A 19,375-nucleotide genomic window follows, 5' to 3' on the forward strand; every position below is an offset into this window, starting at 1 on the left:
CAGCGACGCTTTCAAACTTCAGAGAAAACTTTTTTTCTCTCTCTCTCTCTCTCTCTCTCTCTCTCTCTCTCTCTCTCTTTCCTTTTTTCCTGCCATCTGCCTGCAGTGAAGCGTGAGCCGCAGAAGAGGAGCCAGGGACGCACTGTGAGGCTCTGTGAGGACAAGGACCACATCGAGGACGAGGGCTCTGGTGTGTTTTTCAGAAACTGGACTTGGGTAACACACACCTGGCACCATGAGTGCAGAGGTACAGGACTACTACAGTTATGACTATGGGAACGCCATGCCCACCAAGCCCCCCAAAGAGTGAGTACCCAACTCTTCAATCTCATATTGCTGCAACCTAACTTCAGGCTATGTTCATTAGGGATGGGATGAAATGATTTGTCTATAGAAAAGGTAGTTAAGCCTTGACTGGGCCTTGTCATTGGCAGTCTGTATATGATGCGAGAGAATGGTGTGCTGGAGAATGATGCTGTGTCTTGTTTTAGACAGTTTGAAAGGATTTTAAAATCTGTACTGTACCCTAAGTCATAGTGTTTGCAGTCATGTGTTTGAAGTGTTTAAGTAAGCACAGCAGAGCAATGGGAAACGCAAGCCAGAACAAAGCTCAGTTCAACTTAGGATGTCTTCTTATCGTACCCATGGTCTCTATTTTCAGTTCTCATTCATGCTGGCCCTCACACTTAATGTGTGGGAGACCCCCCAATTGGTAGTGGTTCTCTTCTCACATTAAAGGTTCTCCCTCAGAACGTGCTAAATTTCTCAGGAACGTGAGTCCAGCTTAGTCGCATTGACCAGCAATCGGTTTAAACATGTAATCTGTGCTTCGGGCAAAAGTTTGCCTGTTACAAATGGTCTCCTGACATGAAAGGGTGGGCTGTGTGTGTGTGTGTGTGTGTGTGTGTGTGTGTGTGTGTGTGTGTGTGTGTGTGTGTGTGTGTGTGTGTGTGTGTGTGTGTGTGTGTGTGTGTGTGTGTGTGTGTGTGTGTGTGTGTGTGTGTGTGTGTGTGTGTGTGTGTGTGTGTGTGTGTGTGTGTGTGTGTGTGTGTGTGTGTGTGTGTGTGTGTGTGTGTGTGTGTGTGTGTGTGTGTGTGGCAGGGTTCTGTTTGGGGTGATCAGTTACCCACATGTGTGTGAGTAATCGCTTTAGACCCCAACATCTCACAAGCCTCCTCTCTTCTCTGAACCTTCCAGAATAATCCCTCCCTGTGATCCCACAGCGGACGACAGGCTCTACCACATATGCATTGCAGCAGTGTCCGTGAGTCGCCCTTTCTCATTTGTGCATCTTGCTGTCAATCACTTGCTTTCGTTCATTGTTCTATGCCCCCAATGAGTTATACAATGAAAAATGAATGTTTTCAAACACCGTCAGGCCCTTTGCACCAGTTTATGTGTGGCTGTCATGTAGCTGCAATTAATCAAATGTTTCCCCAGAACAGAGGCATTGTAGTCATACAACACAACTACCTGTGAATGCTATTAGCAACATTAGATCAACTAAACAACCCATTTGTAAATCTGTTATATACCCTAAATTTGGGCTGAATGCATAGAACTCTGTCTCAAATACCATCCTTCTAAGTGAGAAAGCTGTGAAGAGTAGAAAACTTGAGATTCAGCCGTAGCCTACTGGTTAGCGCTTCAGACTTGTAACCGGAGGGTTGCCGGTTCGAACCCCGACCAGTAGGAACGGCTGAAGTGCCCTTGAGCAAGGCACCTAACCCCTCACTGCTCCCTGAGCGCCGCTGTAGCAGGTAGCTCACTGCGTCGGGATTAGTGTGTGCTTCGCCTCCGACTGTGTGCTGAGTGTGTTTCACTAATTCACGGATTGGGATAAATGCAGAGACCAAATTTCACTCACGGGATCAAAAGAGTATATATACTTATACTTATACTTATACTTATGCTTATACTTAGATTCAGTTGGATAGCTGGAATTAGATACGGGCTTAGGTAAACTAGAGTTACATAGAGTCCAGTCGCGCAGCTGGACAGAGGAACACCCCCATCCCGACACACACACTCTGCCTTCTTTGATGCTTATGAAAACACCCCTGTGGTAATTGAGTGTGATGGACCCATGGTGTGATGTGAGCTCTTGTCTGGGACTTTCTGCTGGGTCAAAGGTCAGGATCATCAAGGTCCTGCGACCCAGCCCTGGTCCTGAATGATCGTGACTAATAGGGGACATCTTCACGTCTGTGTCCGGGGAAGTTGGGTGTAGAGGGTGGCGCTGTGACCCCTCTCTGATGAGATGAATGGCTGGTCTGGGGGGGGGGGGGTGTCCTCCATCTCTGCCTTTGTCTTGGTCTTGGTCTTCCGCTGTCTTCACCACTAACGACTGTCAAGGGTCATAGGGCAAGTTTGGCCCTCTGTGTGTGTGTGTGTGTGTGTGTGTGTGTGTGTGTGTCTGTCAGAAAGGAGGCCTAACATATGTGTGTGTGTGTGTGTGTGTGTGTGTGTGTGTAGCTGGTGATCATGCTGGTGCTGGCGGTGCTGGCCAGGAGGAAGAAGGTGAACGATAACCTGAGGGGATTCTCAGGACTGCTCAGGTGAGCCGACGGCACGTGACACTGACACACAGGATGGTAAACACTGACTTTGACCCCGGGACAGGTTACTGAAGTTCAGACTCCCCACAGCCACACACACACACACACACACACACACACACACACACACACACACACACACACACACACACACACACACACACACACACACACACACACACACACACACACACAAGCCTAGATGTTGGTTTCATTGAAACAAATGCACACTTACTTTACATGGAACCATCATACTGGATTGGTTTGTTTGATCATATGGATTATGGATTGATCATTATCAAAAAAGACTACTCACACACACACACACACACACATACGCATACACACACACATACGCACAAACACACACATAGACACACACGCATACACACGCACACACACACACACACACACATATGAATACACGCACACGCACACGCACACATACACACGCACACGCACACATACACACACAGGCATTGCTGATACTAAATGCTGGTTTCTCTCCTCTTGGCAGCCCAGTAAACTTCCTGGACCACACTCAGCACAAGGGCCTGGCGGTGGCGGTGTATGGGGTGCTCTTCTGCAAGCTCTTCGGCCTGGGCATCTCCCCCAGTCCCCTGCCCTTCGTTAAGGACTCGGCCCACAGACGTAAGAGCAGGACAGAGTTCTGGGCAGTCTGACAGACATGTGGCTGGGGTGTGGGGAGACATGGGTTTGGGGAATTGAAATGATTGATTGTTTATGAAGCCAGATTCAAGCCAGTTTTCTGATTTTCTGTATTCTGATTCTGAATTTGCTTCCATTGAAATTAGTTGCTAGGTCCCGGTGATAATTGTTGTGAGGTGTTGTGATGTATAAAAACGGAGCTCTTGAGAAGTAGCCTTTTACTTTGGTCTTTCATACTGGTTCTACATGAGCTCCCTAGAATGTTCTTCTAGATCTAGCTCTTATAGTTCTTTGAGTTCAGTGTGTTCTTCTAGAACAAGGTGCAAAGAACCGTACAGTCACCACGGGATCGAATTCCCATTTCTGGAAGCACACCCTGTGATGGTGAAATGAAACACCTGTAGAGTATGTCCAGACGCTGTGGCAGATCTGCAACAATAGAGGGAGAACAGGGGTAGGACACAGCCAGCGGTGCAAGGAACTTGGGATGAAAGAGCCTTTTTAGCGAATTAATGTCCATGTAATGTGCTCTTGCTTGGGTAAGAGGGAAAGAATGGCAGACAGTAACCAGATAAAGTAGTCACAGGCATAAAGGTGTGGATACCAGTTCTGTCTCTGTCTCTCATTCTCTCTCTGTCTCTCTCTCTCTCTCTCTCTCTCTCTCTCTGTATCTGTCTCTCTCTCTCTCTCTCTCTCTGTAGAGGTATCAGGCTGTCTGTGCAGATGGTGTGTTTTATCCCCCGTGGGCTCAGTGAGTGAACCCTACACTGTGTCTGTCTGATGAGCAGACACCTCGGCAGCGCTTGGCCCCCTTCTCAAAGAGACTAAACAAAAGGAGTTTCTGTCTAAAACATGAGGGAGGGAGGGGAAGGGAAAGGAAGAAATGCTCCGCTCGCATTGGCCAAGCAGCCACCGCTTGTTGTTGTTCCCTTTTGCTCAGACGCCCAGGCCTTCAAGGTGTGTGTTGTGCAACTGGATTATCATGCCTGGGTTCGGAGCGCTGCGGCTGAAGTTCACCGCTGTGGCTGTTGCGGGGCTGTTTTGTGTTGTGTTGCGCAACGGGTTTGGCCTCTTACGGCGCCTGTGGCCTTGCGATTAGTGAGAGGCACGGTGGCTCCAGATATGGGACAGCATGGCTGTGGCAGTAGTGATGGTGTATTGTGTGTCTTATCATGTATGTCAGTTACATCATTAACATTCACATGTGCTTATTTAGTAGACTCCTCTCTAAAGCACACACTGCATGGGGAGGGTACGTCATTTCTCACTGTGAGTGATTCCTGGATTCAAAACAATGGCCTTAGTGCATTGTGACTATAAAGTTGAATCTAATCTAATCTATCTAATCTTGTGTCTGAACAGAAACTAACAGTGTCCGTCGACATCTGCTTATGGTGTTTTTGCATCTTTCTGCGGACCAGTATATTCTCACAACATTGAAGCAGTGACTTGACTTTACACTGATTCATTAGAATGTCTATGTTCTATCATAGCTGGGTAGCATAATGTGAATGGTTGGTTTCAGACATGGCTGTATGATATTGGTTGATTGGTTGACACTGCTACAATTGAATTGGTTGGTTTCTGTTATGTTTGTGTAACACTAATGCAAGAGGGTTGGTTGTTTTTTTCTTTCATAGCTATGTCAAACTGCTGTAATATGATTGTTTGCCATCATTTCATCATGGTTGTATCACATGGTTGGATTGTTTTGTTTTTTTAGACCGACTGTCAGATGAACACGTCCCAGAACATGAGATTCTGATAGAGTCGATGCCACATCAGAGTCTCGTCCATGAGGCCAAAGTCATCTGCTAATCTGTAGATGGACTGCAGACTGTACGCACTGTGCATGGCATTCAGGAATGGGCCATTTGAGATCTGAAAATAGATAGTTATATACAAGGGCTTGACAAGCTTCTGTTAACTTCAGGGATGGGAATTTTCCTTGCTCTAAGCCATGCTGATGTCATTGTTGTCCTGTTTCCTCAGAGTACTGGATGATTCTTGCCCTGGTCTACTACCCAGCCCTCTACTACCCGCTGTTGGCCTGTGGCACACTGCACAGCCAGGTGGGCTACGTCCTGGGCAGCCTGTTGTCCTGGTCACACTTCAGCGTCCTCGTCTGGCAGAAGGTGGACTGCCCAAGAACACCAGAGGTAAGGCAGCTGTTGATCCAGGAATTGGGATGAGCACCATTGAAATCACAAGTAGTCTATGATGATGGGCTTTGCCAATGCTAGGCCTTGCATTTCTATTATGCTGCAATTTCTCATTCCAACAGAGGAGGAACTTGCTACTCCACGTAATTATATATTAGGTACAGCTGCTTTCCGTCTAAATTATGTGTTTCACATTTGGATCTGGTTTCCAGGATTTACTGCCCTATAGCTCCTCAAGTCCAGTTTATTTTACTGGTGGATCTAAGACAGTCAGTGTTGGATCACATAATCATGTCCTCTCTCATTAGCCGGACAAACACTCAGTAGTATTGTCATATCCATCATGAGAAAGACTGAGTACCCCCTCACATAGTCTCACACACTCTGCTTCCAAGCAGTAGGATACCATCTAAAGTCATACACAGGAAAAGGTGTCTCATACGTAGCTCTATGTCTAAGGAATCTGGTGCCTTCCACGCAGATCAGAGTCTTTGAATCTTTGAGACATTAATCCAAGTATGAGGCTTCTGCGTGTGCTCACTGTCAGCCGTCTCGTCCCTGTTTCACACGACCCAGGATGAGCCCCCACGGGCAGGCTGCTCTCTTCAAAGGCACTTCTCCCCTCATCTTCCAGCCGTGGCTGACAGAACATTTTACAAGCATCTTGACGCTTTACTTGTCTTAAGTCGGGCACCCAGACTTTGGCCACAGTATGACGTTTTTAAGTCTACATCTCTATTAGAGTAACATTGACAGACTTTGACATGCATGTACAGAAGCTTAGGACTGTACTGCTGTCATGCTGGGATCCCATACAGTGATTTCCACAGGAGACTCTATTCAGGCCTTTGGGAATGAATTGCTGGGGCCTGAAAAGCTCTGTGTTCAGTGGCCAGCCAGCATCGGCCAAGCGGCTTGGTCACAGTTAATCATTTTAGCATCCGCTAGCTCCGAGAAGAGGGAGGGAGGGAGGCGTCCAGGCCTGGGCATTGTGAAACTCTCATCTCCTTAAGAACAAAGAACCTGGCCAAGTTTGATTGGTCTGACAGCATTCTTTGCCCGAGAAGAAATCCAGGGGTATTGTGTGAAAATAATGAATTAATCAAATACTGAAATAAATGCGATTATGGATCTCAGAATGCTTAGAAAATGGAAACTATTCTTATTGTTTCTCTGAGATGGATTGCGCAACGTGTCTTTGGAGAGGTTGCCCAGCACATGGGCTGGACTTTCAATCCATCCACAGCAGATATGTGAAAAGGAAATGAAAAGCTAAATGTGTTTTTGTTTCTTTGTTTGTTTATTTGTTTGCAGATTTATAAGTACTACGCCCTTTTCACCAGCCTGCCCCAGATCGCTTGTCTGGCCTTCCTTAGTTTCCAGTATCCACTGCTTCTCTTCAAAGGCCTGAAGGGCTCAGACAAGCACGATACCCATGAGGTGAGCATGGGGTGTGTGTGTGTGTGTGTGGGGGGGGCACCACTTCAGAGAATAATTTTACAGTTACAGAAACATTAAGCCCAACTAAGACCAATATTTTCGTTTTTCTCTGAAAAAGGTATTGAGTATCATAGTATTATAATCAACATGTCAAGACCTCTCACATAACTCCCTCCGTCCCCTCTCACATGAGAGCATGTCGTAAGCGCTTATGAACAGGCTTAACGTGTGAAGCAGGTGACGTAGAGACGTGTTAGTGGTGCTGTGGTGCTGCTCATACCATTTTAATCAGCTTTAAAGCGACTGGTCTGTGTGTTTATGGGACCCACTCAGATTAAGCCCAGATTCGGTTGTGTTGTTTTCCTCAGAGAAAGACAGAGTACAGTACTGTGTTTATTCTCTAATAATCCCAAGAAAGGTTCAGATGATTCATAAAAGAAAAGGCACATCTTACTGGGCCCACTCTCTTTTTGGGAAGATGACACAAAAAGTTTCTATAAAAATAATTAAACTACTGTAAATATAGAAGACATTTGAAACCAGCAGTTAAGAGTTTTGGTCTGAGACTAGCGTGCTATCTAGCCTTGCAAAGATCAACAGCAGCACAGTTTGCACTGATAAAAGCTTTATTGTTTGGTAACTGGTGTCTTTTGGCAATATGTGATTTGGCAATAATGAAAATCTGTATTTGACCATATATGTGCAATCAAAATGAATTTGAAGACAAAATACAAGAAGCATCATGTTGCTATAATATACCAGTGGAGTGCAGTGCATGCTATAACCTATTGTATTTTGTCGGACCCTCTTCCAGGACCTTAGGAGCAGCTACTACAGGGATTACGTGAAAAAGATCTTGAAGAAGAAGAAGCCATCCAAATCAAGGTGAGAATCGCCACTGGAAACCCATCATGGTTATGGTTATTGTTATGGGATTTGGCAGGCGCTTTTGTACAAAGCGACTTACAAATAAAAACAATACAATAGTTAAATTAACTGTGAACAGTTTTAAAATGTTGGTAAGACCACATTAAGAAGAATAGCAATAATAAACAATAATGTTAATGCAATATTAATTATCAATAGCTTAATGAAAATAAACAAATACTATAATATACAAACCCTAACTCATAAGAGCCACTTAATTAACTAAGTGTATGCTGAACAGATATGTCTTTAGACCCCTCTTGAAAGACATCAAACCGATGATGTCACTCTTCCACCATGACTAGCATAGGTGTTCCCCCCAAAGAGGAAAGTGTCTTCCATGTAAATGCCTCCATAAATGCCCCTATGAATAGACATTGGCATATACATTACAGATGCTGTGTGGAGCATCTGTCTAAATGCCATGTAAATGAAATCCCATGTAAATGAAAATGCTAAGGTCTTATCAGGAGCGTTTCTGTCACTTGGCTGAAGATGGATGGGGAAAAAGGACCGGCTACTAATGAAGCCGTGAAGCAGCTAATCCTGGGCTTTCCGTGACCAGTGCCTTTTTTGTCCGGTCCTCCACTTCCTCTAAACTGCTGCTGCTGCTCTTTAGTGTCCACTTATGCAAATGACAGGAAACCATAATAAAGCCCAGGGTTGTCATTTAAAGGACACGCCCACGCCAACTGGGCGTTACCTGGCAACAGGCACGTGAGTGACACGGCTCCCTTCATAGATGGCAGAGATGCAAATTGCCAGCTGATATTTGAAGGCCAGGGATGATAGCCAAAAGGAAGTGGTTCCGTGTGTGTGGAACCTGGAATATCTATTCCAGATCTTTGTGTATATGAATATGTGAGTGAATGCACGTGTGAGTGTGTGTGAGTTTGCACGTGTGTGTGTGTGTGTGTGGGTGTGCGCGTGTTTCTTGATGACTGCGTATTTTGTCTGTTTTTTTATGTCTGTTTATTTATTTCTAGCTCCAGTGCCTCAAAACCCAATTTGTTTGAAAGGATCTCTGATGCTATTAAGTCCTACATCTACACACCAGAAGATGGTAAGTAGGGTTTCCATTAGGAAGTTTACAACAAAATTACTTTGATTTTCATCATTACTTTGATCTTCATTACGAAGTTCAGTTATTTTTATTTTGTAGTTAATTTCTTTTGAATTGAGTCACTTTCTGTTGCTAATTTGATTTTCGTTCTCCCACTCCAGCTTTCAGGTTTCCATTAAAACTTGCCATTTCTGTTGTGGTGGCTTTCATTTCCCTTTATCAGGTAATTCACTCTAAATGTGTATTCATATAGTCCACTGATTCCCTTTATCAAATACTTCACTCTAAATGTGTATTTATATAGTCCACTGATTCTGAATGACGTGTCCAAAGCCAGTCAGAAATTAAAACAGATAGGTGTTTTTGTTATTTTAAGAAATGCATAGTGTAAGACTAGTTGCTTGTTATGTTACATGGTCAGTGAAAGGTCTTCCTAAAAATAAAACGTACAGCTTACTGATTTGATTTGATTTGATTTCTTTTGCCTGCCTACGCATATCATTGACACACCATTTTATGTTTCTGATACCTCTCTCCTTTGGGACGGTCTTATTTGTCTCTTTGGCTAAGTGTTCCCATCTCTCCTGCCCCACAGATGGCTGTGCTGCTGGTCAGTTGTGTAGTGCCCACCCTGCAGATCGTACGTAGCGGCGTAGACGAGGACATCGCCTTCCTCCTGGCCGGCTTCAACATCATCCTGTCGGAGGACCGCCAGGAGGTGGTCAAGATAGTCATCTACTACATGTGGTGTGTGGAAGGTGAGTGAGGCTCTCTCTCACACAGCACACAGTTGAGGAGTAGAGGAGATCATTAAAGACTCTAGCACACAGCACCCTTGAGAAGAATGTATAATAAACGTTTACATGTTCACATATAAAAGTAAAGATTACACTTCAGAAGTGTTTGTCCCTGTAAAAGTCTTGAAGAACCATCTCACTAAGGAGAATCTGGACTATTAGAATTCTTAGTGGAACTCAGACCATTCGAAGAGCACCTCTAGAGAACTTTGGAGGATGAGAACTGTTTTCTGATGTTAAAACTAGTTTAATGAAACTGATAGTCTAAGGATTAGTGGAAGAGCCCTGAGTAATGCTTGATCCACACACACTATGGAAACTCTGTGAATTGTTAGAGGGCCAATCCACATTAGTTATCCATCAGACAATACACTGATCAGAGAATCTGAGTGTTCATTTGACATGTAACTCCCCACTGGTGTTATCACACTGTGACCAGTGTCAGGGCTGATTAATCACACTGGAAGTCAGTACACTAAAATAGCACAGAAAACAAAAGTGAGACTATTGAGGTCAAGGAGTAAAATCCCCCCCATCAGTTTCACCACCGAATTCCTGAACACATTCATGCACTGACGCATGCCTCCTTGCAGCAGTCCAATCCTATTAGCAAACAGGAGGAGGAGAGTAAAGCTCGTTCTGCCCGTCTGACACACTGATTTAAATCCACATGTGCAAATCAAGCTGGGATCGACACCAGAGGCAGAGAGGCAGGAATGCTGCTGTCAGCAGCCCGGACCGCTCAGCTGTATCCTGGCACTCTCTCTTTATCTTTCTTTCTCTCTTTCTTTCTCTCTCTCTCTCTCTCTCTCTCTCTCTCTCTCTCTCTCTCTCTCTCTCTCTCTCTCTTTCTCTCTCTCCTTCGCTGGGAAGGACATGGTCTGAGGCTCTGAGCAAGAAATGCTGAGTAGGCTGAGAAACTGTTTGTCTACTCAACAGCAGTGGCTGATTGGCTTTGTGATTTTTTCTCTCTTCCTCCATCTTTATCTCTCTCTCCCCTGTCCAGTGTGCTACATCTCGGCCATGACCCTGTCCTCATTGGTTAACCTGGCTATGCTGATGAGGTCCATGGTGCTGCACAGGTAAGAAGGAGTTACAAGAGGGAGAAAAACAGCTAGCTAGTCATTAATGTCAATTATGTAGAGGAGCAGTGCCAGCTTTACAAATACCCGATGCTATCACCTCTGTTTATACTTGCTGTTGGAAGAGATAGGCTTTTATGGGGGTGTTAGATGAGAAATGAGAATGTCTAGTGTATTTTTTTACATGGTCTGCCTGAAATGTTGCTGTAATTAGTTTTGTCATGCACTGACATGTGTACCCACAAGTCTCTTTTAGAATTCTGAAATTGGGATTGGCGCACTCATATCAGCAGAGGCACGCACATTCAGACACACATGTGAACACGTACTCACTTACACACACTCAATACACACATGTGCACAGATGCATATACAGAAACACATACACATACATATACTCATATTCAGATACACACATCACTTACACACACTCAATACACACATATGCACAGATGCATATACAGAAACACACACACACACACACACACACACATGCTCATATTCAGATATACACACACACACACACACACATACATAGAGAGTGAGAGAGACAAACCTAGGGCTGATAAAAAAGGACTGTTTTTATGACTGCCTATTATTACTTAGATAGCTATTATTGCAGACGGGACTGCCTCAATTATCTCTCTTAAATGAAAATGAGGGTCATTACTAGGGAATTGTGGTGTGTCAAATTGCTGTCTAAGTTGAATTGTGACCATTTAATTCAACTCATTACTCCTCAATTTGCCTCCATCCTGCAAGCACAATACATCTAATGTCTTCATTGTGCCCAAAAATGACTTAAAAAATGCTCTTTTGTCTTCTCTGCATTCTCTCTATCTATCTGTCTCTCTCTCACTCACTCTCTTTATCTATCTGTCTCTCTCTCTCTCTCTCTCTCTCCCTCTCTTTCTCTCTCTCCCTCTCTTTCTTTCTCTCTCTATCTATCTCTCTCTCACTTACTCTCTCTCTCTCTCACTCTCTCTCTCTCGCTCTATCTCTCTTTATCTCTCTCTCTCTCTCCCCCTCCCTCCCTCTGCATTCTCTTCTTCGTTCTCAGGGACAACCTGCAGGGCTTGTATAGAGGGGACATCTACAACGTGTTCAACTGCCAGAGGAGCATCAGGCCATCTCGGCCGGCGCTGGTCTGCTGGATGGGCTTCACCAGCTACCAGGCTGCGGTCATCTGCCTCAGTGAGTAGCACCGGCGCTGCACCTTCCTCTGGGCAATGAACCACCCTTCTCTCTTCTGTTCAGTGTTTTTTTGTGTGTGTGCGTGTGTGTGCGTGTGTGCGTCTGTCGTCAGGGCCCCTGACTGCACTTCCAATCTCCTCTCATTTTGAATGTTACATGTATTTATCAAGAATTCTTAAGCTAACAATAACCATAATCTGGTCCTGCATTCAGAACTGATAAATACATATAAATACAGCTTTGCATAATTAATAAATATATTATGAAATATAGGTTTTAGCTGTTGTAAATGCTGTTTGTAAATTATGTTTCTCATTGTATTGTGCATTTGTAGCTCTAACTCTAATGCATGATTAAGAATTCATCTCCCAGCATTACCCTCCCTGTCTAGTCACTTTAGAGTGTTTAACATGACAACACTGGGAAATATCAATAAGATGTGTGGAGGGGCTGAATGCATCTATCATGAAAGGATTTGTTTTTGAGTGAAGGGTGCATTTGTAGTTGAAAAACATCAAGCAAGCATTTTCTGCAGAAAAAAACAATCTTCATATTTTGATGTTTTAGTAGGCAATTAATAATCATCAAATGTGTCATGCTTTTGTTGTCTGGTATAGCATTAGTGTCTGAATGCTATTTTTTAATAAATTATTTCTTTGAGGAGAAAACAAAACCCTCTTGAAGTTCAGTCATTTTTTCAAGTATTTGTTAATTCTGCTTTTTTTATTAGTTTAGCGCGTCCGAGAGTTTAGCCTGCTGACATGTATCGCTATGCTGTGTGTCTGTCTACAGGCATGACCATCCAAACGCTGGTGTTTTTCATCTGCCTGCTGTTTGCTGTGTTCCTGGTCATCATCCCAGTTCTTTATGGCCAGAACCTCTTCCTCTTCCACATCATATCAAACATGTGGTAAGTCAGCGTGCCCTCCATAAAAGCACCTTAAGTCACCAGAGGACTGATATCTACATAAACATGCAGGAAATGCACCTTAAGTCACCAGAGGACTGATATCTACATGAACATGCAGGAAATGCACAATAACGTGAGCACACTGTTATTTATTGCTTCAATTCTGAGGAGCCGAAGACCCAAGAATGTTACTCTCTTATGCCAGTATGATGTAATGTAACATTGATCTTCAATCTTATCATACTGATGATGAGGTCCATGATCAACATGATGGAAGATTATCATTATGGTGATGATGATGATGATGATGATGATGATCATGGTAGAGATGATTGTGACGATGGGCATATCAAAGGGGAGGAGGATGATAATGATGAGGACTTTGAGGGCATCACTGCATGATATAATGCATTTTTCTTGCCCTTGATATGCGTTTAGCCCACTGCCCTCACGGTGAACTAAGTACTCTTAATGGCAGCACATCTATGGCTCTTGGCAGGCAATCTCTTGGCTCTCATCCCTATCGATCTAATATCCCACAGAAGAGGCTCTTCTGGCTGCTTCCTCTCCAAGTCTCTCTCTCTGCCTCTGCTAAGCCTCTTCTCTTGTGTCTTGTGTGTTTAGGCCCTTCTGGCTAATGCTGATCCTGGCTGTGTTTGTTCAGCACCTGGCTACCAGGTTCCTGTTCATTAAGAAGGTTTCCGGAGCACGAGACCTCCACAACAGGTAAGGTGAAAGGTTGTGACCTCGTGACCTTGATCATGACCTTGCATCCTTCCAAGACAGCAGCTGACTCTAGAATAGGGCGGGGATCACATTAGCCAGCGGCAGGTTTCCTATTGTTCTCTATGGTTCAGCAGTGGAACGGTGGCAACGCTAGCGTTGAGCAAGCTGAGCATTGAACTTGGTTCAACTTTCAAAGCGCAACGCGAGCGTATTCAATTGACAAACCATTTTGTTGCTTAGGAACGAGATAAAACTTATTATGTTCTGATCGCTGCGTTACGTTTGCCGCTGCCGCTTGCCGCTGGCAGATGTGATCCCCACCTAGGTCTGGCACTGACCTGGCAGATCCACACTGCATCAGGACCTAATCAGGGTCAGGAAGAGGTCAGAACTAATCAGCAGTAGTGTGGGTCCAGTTCAGGGGCAGTAGCATGGGACTGCTCAAATGGATCAGAATATAAGATAAGGCTGATGATGGATTTGAAATTATTCTGTTAATGTGGTACTTTATCATATCTTAAGATCATTCTGCAGCTACGTTGGCACAGTAAAGGGTCCCAGGGTCATGGCTATACAGCACTTCTCAGGGAACACATATGCAAATAACACATATTCCATGTTTGAACTGTAAGACAAACATCTGCTACATTAGATTAGACAACTGTAGACAACTGTATTACATGCTTGAGTCCAAAGTGATGATTTGTGTGTTGTATGTGTAAAGCTTTACTTCCACGCGAGGCATGCTGATGTGAGGGAATGTTCCGGTCTCTGTCTCTCTGCAGGGGTAGTCTGTTCCTGATGACCTACCTGCTCTTCCCCGTCAATGTCCTGCTGGGTGTGCTCTTGGGCATCTGGAGGGTGGTCATCACGGCCCTCTTCAACATCATCCACTTAGGCAGGATGGACATCAGCCTCCTCAACCGCAACGTGGAGGCTTTCGACCCAAGTGAGTCCCGGTTCCTCCATGTTTAGAGTGTACGGACACAACGTCTCGGCAACCCAGATGTGTGTTGCGTTGATCTCACTCTACCAAACAGCAGTTCTCCCCCAGACTGTCACTAGTGTGAGATTTTCTATCCATCCATCCATCCATCCATCCATCTGCCCCTGTTCAGGGCTGGCTACAGTGAAGCCCAGTTGAGCATAGTCGAATCATTAATTCTCTATTGTTTCAGGCTTTGTAATACAAAAACGTCAGTCTTCACAGCACCAATTTTATTTACTGTGTGGATCACAGCGAGTGTGCAATATCCAGTGATGGTAATTGATCAGGGTCTTTGGATGTGTTCCTATATTAAAGCATTGATTCAATACACATGTTTTAAAAATGTCCTGGATATGATTTCATGGAGATGCTCTCACAAGCAGCACTCCCACCATTATGGTAATGCTAGCTCCTAGCTCTCTACTTAGTATTCAGTGTTTTTTTTCTGTTATATTAGCTATATTATCCCAGCCAAGTACCCATAAAAATGTGAGAATTGCATAATTTTCCTAACGGCTACTAATGGAAGCTGTACCTATGTACACACACTCTGAGGGATGCTAGGGGCTGGATGTTATTCAGATGATACCAGCCCTGTAAATGCCAGGCAGTGATTTCCTTGCAATTCATGCCGCGAGCTGGAAAGGGGGGTGTGAGGTGAGATGAGATGCGTATGGAACGATAAAACCGACAGGTAACCGTCGCCGACAGAGCCGCCATTACCTCTGATTGCTTTTGATCGCTGCACGCTGGTAATCTCAGTGCAGATTGCTTTCGGACCAACTCTTTCTCTCTCTCTCCTGCTCTCTCTCTCTCTTTGTCTCTGTTATTCTCTGTGTCTCTCCAATTCCCCACCCCACCCCTACCTTCACTCCTGCCCAATCCTCCTCCAGCTGCCCCCTCTCCCCCCTCAGTAACCCCTCCTGACGCCCTTGGTGTTGTCTACTCTGCAGGTTACCGCTGCTATGCCCATTACCTGAAGATTGAGGTGAGCCAATCTCACCCGGTCATGAAGGCCTTCTGCGGCATGCTCTTGCACATCTGCAGCCAGGACGGTGTGCCACGGACCAGGGATGCTGAGGAAGGTAAGCAGTTTGCCCAGGACACACACTCAATAGACAACATCAACAAAAATAAAATAAAAAACTGCTCATATAGCAGGCTAAATGAGCTGTAAATCTCCAATGTGAAAAATAATAGATAACAATATGTTCTTCGGATTTGTGTTTTTGTTTCTCTCCTGTTTACTAACAGGAATAGAGAAGTTGTGACATAAATAACATCAAATAAATATGTGTAATGGGGGCACACATGCATAAATGGTGAATGTCACAGAGAAACATTTAGACCTACAAGTGACTGCAGTGTGCTAAGGACAGAGGTAAAAATACTAGATGAGGCCACATTAGGGAGAATGATCAGGGTGAGCTTAGTTTGATACATCCCTGGCTTCTCCGTTGTCTGGGAGAAAAAATTGATTCAGAATGAACAATGAGTCAGTGCTCACTGACACCCGCCTCGCTGTGTCTCTCCACCCTGTCAAGGCCAGAGCCGTCACGGTGTGATGTGCCGTCGGCCTGCCTAATGTCTAAAAAATGGATTCATCAACATCGCTGGCACGGGGCCGGCAGGCAGGCAGACATCTTTATACTGATTGAATCTGTCAGTGTAAATCTGGCCACGCTGAGCAATCATTTAACATGGCCTCTCCATTGCCCTCAATCAGGCATGTCTTCTCTCTCTAAGCAGCTGCACCTCAGCTGTGGCCTCCATTCACTGCGGAGTGTGTGTGTGTGTGACACCAGGGCATATTTTTCCTGTCAACAATACGTCTTAATTTTGGATTTCCAGGCCAGGAAACTCAACTGTCTCTTTATTCCCCACCCCCTACCCACACACACTTTCCTTGATACATCCTCTTTCGCATTTCCATTTTGAGTGTCGGATGAATCTAACTGCATCCTTGTCAACCCACGCAGCGTGTTTCAGTAAGACCAAAGGAGGATAATTGGGAACTGTATGGTGATCGACACACATTCACTCTTGTGTATCATTTCATAATCTCCTAAAATCCAAGTGTGTGTGTGTGTGATTCATCAGATTATAAATCCTGTGACCCCGCCAACCCCACCCACTACCCTGGTGCATTTTGTTGCAGCCACAGCGCTCCCTTGAGCGAGTGAACAACTGCCGTTCTTTTGGTGGAGATTAGCTGTGGATTACGCAGATGGGTCTGGCTAATTGACTGCTTCATATTTATGCTGCCCATAGAGCTTGGTGTTACAGGGTGTAATTGTAAGCCCAATATGTTCCTACTGTGCGCATAAGATTATATCAACACCTGCCATTATAAGAATGCTGTGAATCTATTCATGTACTTTTATCAGACATCACCATGCAATGCAGTAGAGTTCAGTACAAATTTAGTCTGTGATTCCAATCCAAAACACTTTTTGTCAAATTTCGACTAAATTTCCTTTTATTTTATTAAAATTCCTTAATATACAGAAATTTTACTGTAAACAAAAACAAGTGCTGTATACCCTTTTATACAATTTGGTACGGTCATTTTAAAAGCACATTTATTGATTTTGTGTACAAATTAGACATCATCTTCGAAAAATAATCTCTGTGGTTTCCTATGTACTCATGGGGAGTTGCTATTCAGTGCAGACTAACTGATCACAAAATGTGGGGGGTGGTGAAGTGTCACATCACTGAATCCATCAATGGCTCTAGACCTTTTTAAAAAACACATTTTTGGCTTGTATTGGCTTTTTCTCAGTCTCATTCCATCCTCTAATCATTCAAGCCTAATGAAACTCATGCATTGTGTGTGTGTGTGTGTGTGTGTGTGTGTGTGGTTGGGTTCCGAGTTGTTGATCTCACGTTGGCTGTGTTAACCCTTCACAGGCATCCAGCTGGTGCAGCAGGAGAAGAAGCAGAAGAAAGTGTCGAGTGCGAAGCGCGCCCGGGGCCACTGGCAGCTGCTCTACACGCTGGTCAACAACCCGTCGCTGGTGGGCTCGCGCAAGCACTTCCAGCGCCAGACCTCCGAGGGCTTCTTCAACGGCACGCTCTGCCGCGCCGGCAAGGACGGCAGCATCCTCAAGGAGCCCAGCAAGGAGGCGGAGAGCGCCGGCTCCAAGTGAGCTGGACCCAGCCAGTGACCCCCGACTGCCCAGTCCAGTCCAGCCTGACACTGCACTCCAAGCCACCGGGCCTCTTAGTCTCTCACACATGCGCGTGGGCCTGCTGTGGACTCCCCTCTTGGCCATATTAAAGATGCTAGTATTATCTGTCTGCTGCTGCTGCTGTAGAACTGACCTGCGTTGGGTGAACTCAAGTGAGTGCGCTCACATAGCGCAGCGCTTCAGGACAAACTCAGTTCAGTCTCATGGGGTGGGGTGGGGTGTGGGAGTTCAATCCAGCTATTTAACAGCTATGTCCGTGAGACATTTAGCCGCTAAATGCCTTGATTTGACAGTCTCTCTAAAAAGCAGGCAGTGATTTGGTTATCTATATGAGTGAGCGTACAGCATGTATGTATGCATGGGTGGGTGAATGACCTGTATGGGCTGTGTGTGTGTGTGTGTGTGTGTGTGTTTGAGACTGTTATGTTCAGAAATACACAACTCGACTATCAGCAAATTGGCGTGGCACTGACATTGTCTCTAACCATTTCTGTAAGGTTAGAATATTTATGAATGTACAAAGTGTTCTATTTTGAAGATTTAGCTAATGTTAATTTGAAGTGCCTATAATTTCACACACATATTGGTGAAATGGTCACCAGTTTTGAAAAGAATAATAATATAGTTAAGTATGGACAGATCCAACTATTTATATACTAGATAGCTTGACCTGTCTGTTTTGTTTGTCATCTATTATTTGTCTTGTGCAACCGTTTTTCTCATCTCTTACTGTGAAATTTTATTTCAACACTGGACACTCTGCTCTCATCTCTCCTTTGTTCCTTCATTTACAGATCAGCTTCTTCTCTATGTTGCTGCTCTTTATGTGTCAGAACCATGTCTCACGTTGCTTTTGAGGAAATCTAGTGAATTTATTTGTGATTAAAAGACAGAAGTGTGAACAATAAAACTTGAGATTATTCTTTATTTCGGTGAAATTTGTTCAGATTAACTGTTATTTTGAAAGAACAAATGAAACAATGCAGCGCTCCGTGGGGGTTATGGAGAGCCTTGAGAAAATATTCTGAAAAGCGATATTTTTCGATGTTAGACTAGTCTCCTCCGTAGGCATATAACTGTAGAAAGACGTTCCGCGTTATTTTGTAAAAATAAATAAAATAAAACGTTCTTCTCGTTGCTCAACATGTTGCATGTAGTCTGAACTGATCTGCTACTATAGGCTTAACCTATATGCTTTATTTTTTTTGTTGTTGTTTTGGGCTAATTTTGTATTGACAGTTCTAAATAAATCTACAGTTGGCATATGGTTTCTTTCTATCGAAAATGTATTTTTGCGCTCTTGGGATTCTTTGTCAACGGTGTACAATTGTGTAGGCCTAGGCTACCTACGGACCGTTTTTTCTTTTACAAAAGAAAAAAGAATATGAAACAAAACTTAAACGATGTAGCTTAAAGTTGTGATCAACTGATACGCTATTAGCCTACAGCTGTATACGCTATAGCTGCATTTTATTCGGCCAGAATCTTTCGCAGTATACCTTGTATGCGAGAGAACAAAGGCAAGAAAGTCGCCTTGTTGAATCCACTGTGTTAAATGGAATCTCACGCATCCTCTCTTTTGACCGAGAAGAAACATATCAGCACATTTCCATAAAAGGTACATACGAGTGTTCCAATAAAATATTTGTCTTTTCAGGTTGCATA

At 44.2% G+C, this 19,375-nt stretch overlaps 1 protein-coding gene across 1 annotated transcript; it reads left to right on the top strand.

Annotated features, from left to right (window-relative positions):
• The first annotated feature begins 235 nt into the window (after positions 1-235).
• On the top strand, positions 236-17,815 carry stra6 (signaling receptor and transporter of retinol STRA6). The gene is made up of 17 exons (XM_076298527.1): positions 236-306; positions 1,198-1,264; positions 2,476-2,558; positions 3,076-3,209; positions 5,220-5,386; positions 6,704-6,829; positions 7,644-7,714; positions 8,743-8,819; positions 8,981-9,042; positions 9,415-9,577; positions 10,623-10,698; positions 11,759-11,892; positions 12,685-12,802; positions 13,427-13,528; positions 14,314-14,477; positions 15,470-15,601; positions 17,430-17,815. Exons 1-17 carry the CDS (start codon positions 236-238, stop codon positions 17,666-17,668), a joined length of 1,986 nt encoding a protein of 661 aa, XP_076154642.1. The 3' UTR covers positions 17,669-17,815.
• Positions 17,816-19,375: the final 1,560 nt, after the last annotated feature.

Source organism: Alosa pseudoharengus, unplaced genomic scaffold (genome assembly GCF_046254945.1).
Source record: "Alosa pseudoharengus isolate Yale_2024_CS ecotype anadromous, Long Island Sound unplaced genomic scaffold, YU_APseudo_1.1 YU_APseudo_1.1_scf_10, whole genome shotgun sequence".
In the NCBI taxonomy this organism is placed as follows: domain Eukaryota; kingdom Metazoa; phylum Chordata; class Actinopteri; order Clupeiformes; family Clupeidae; genus Alosa; species Alosa pseudoharengus.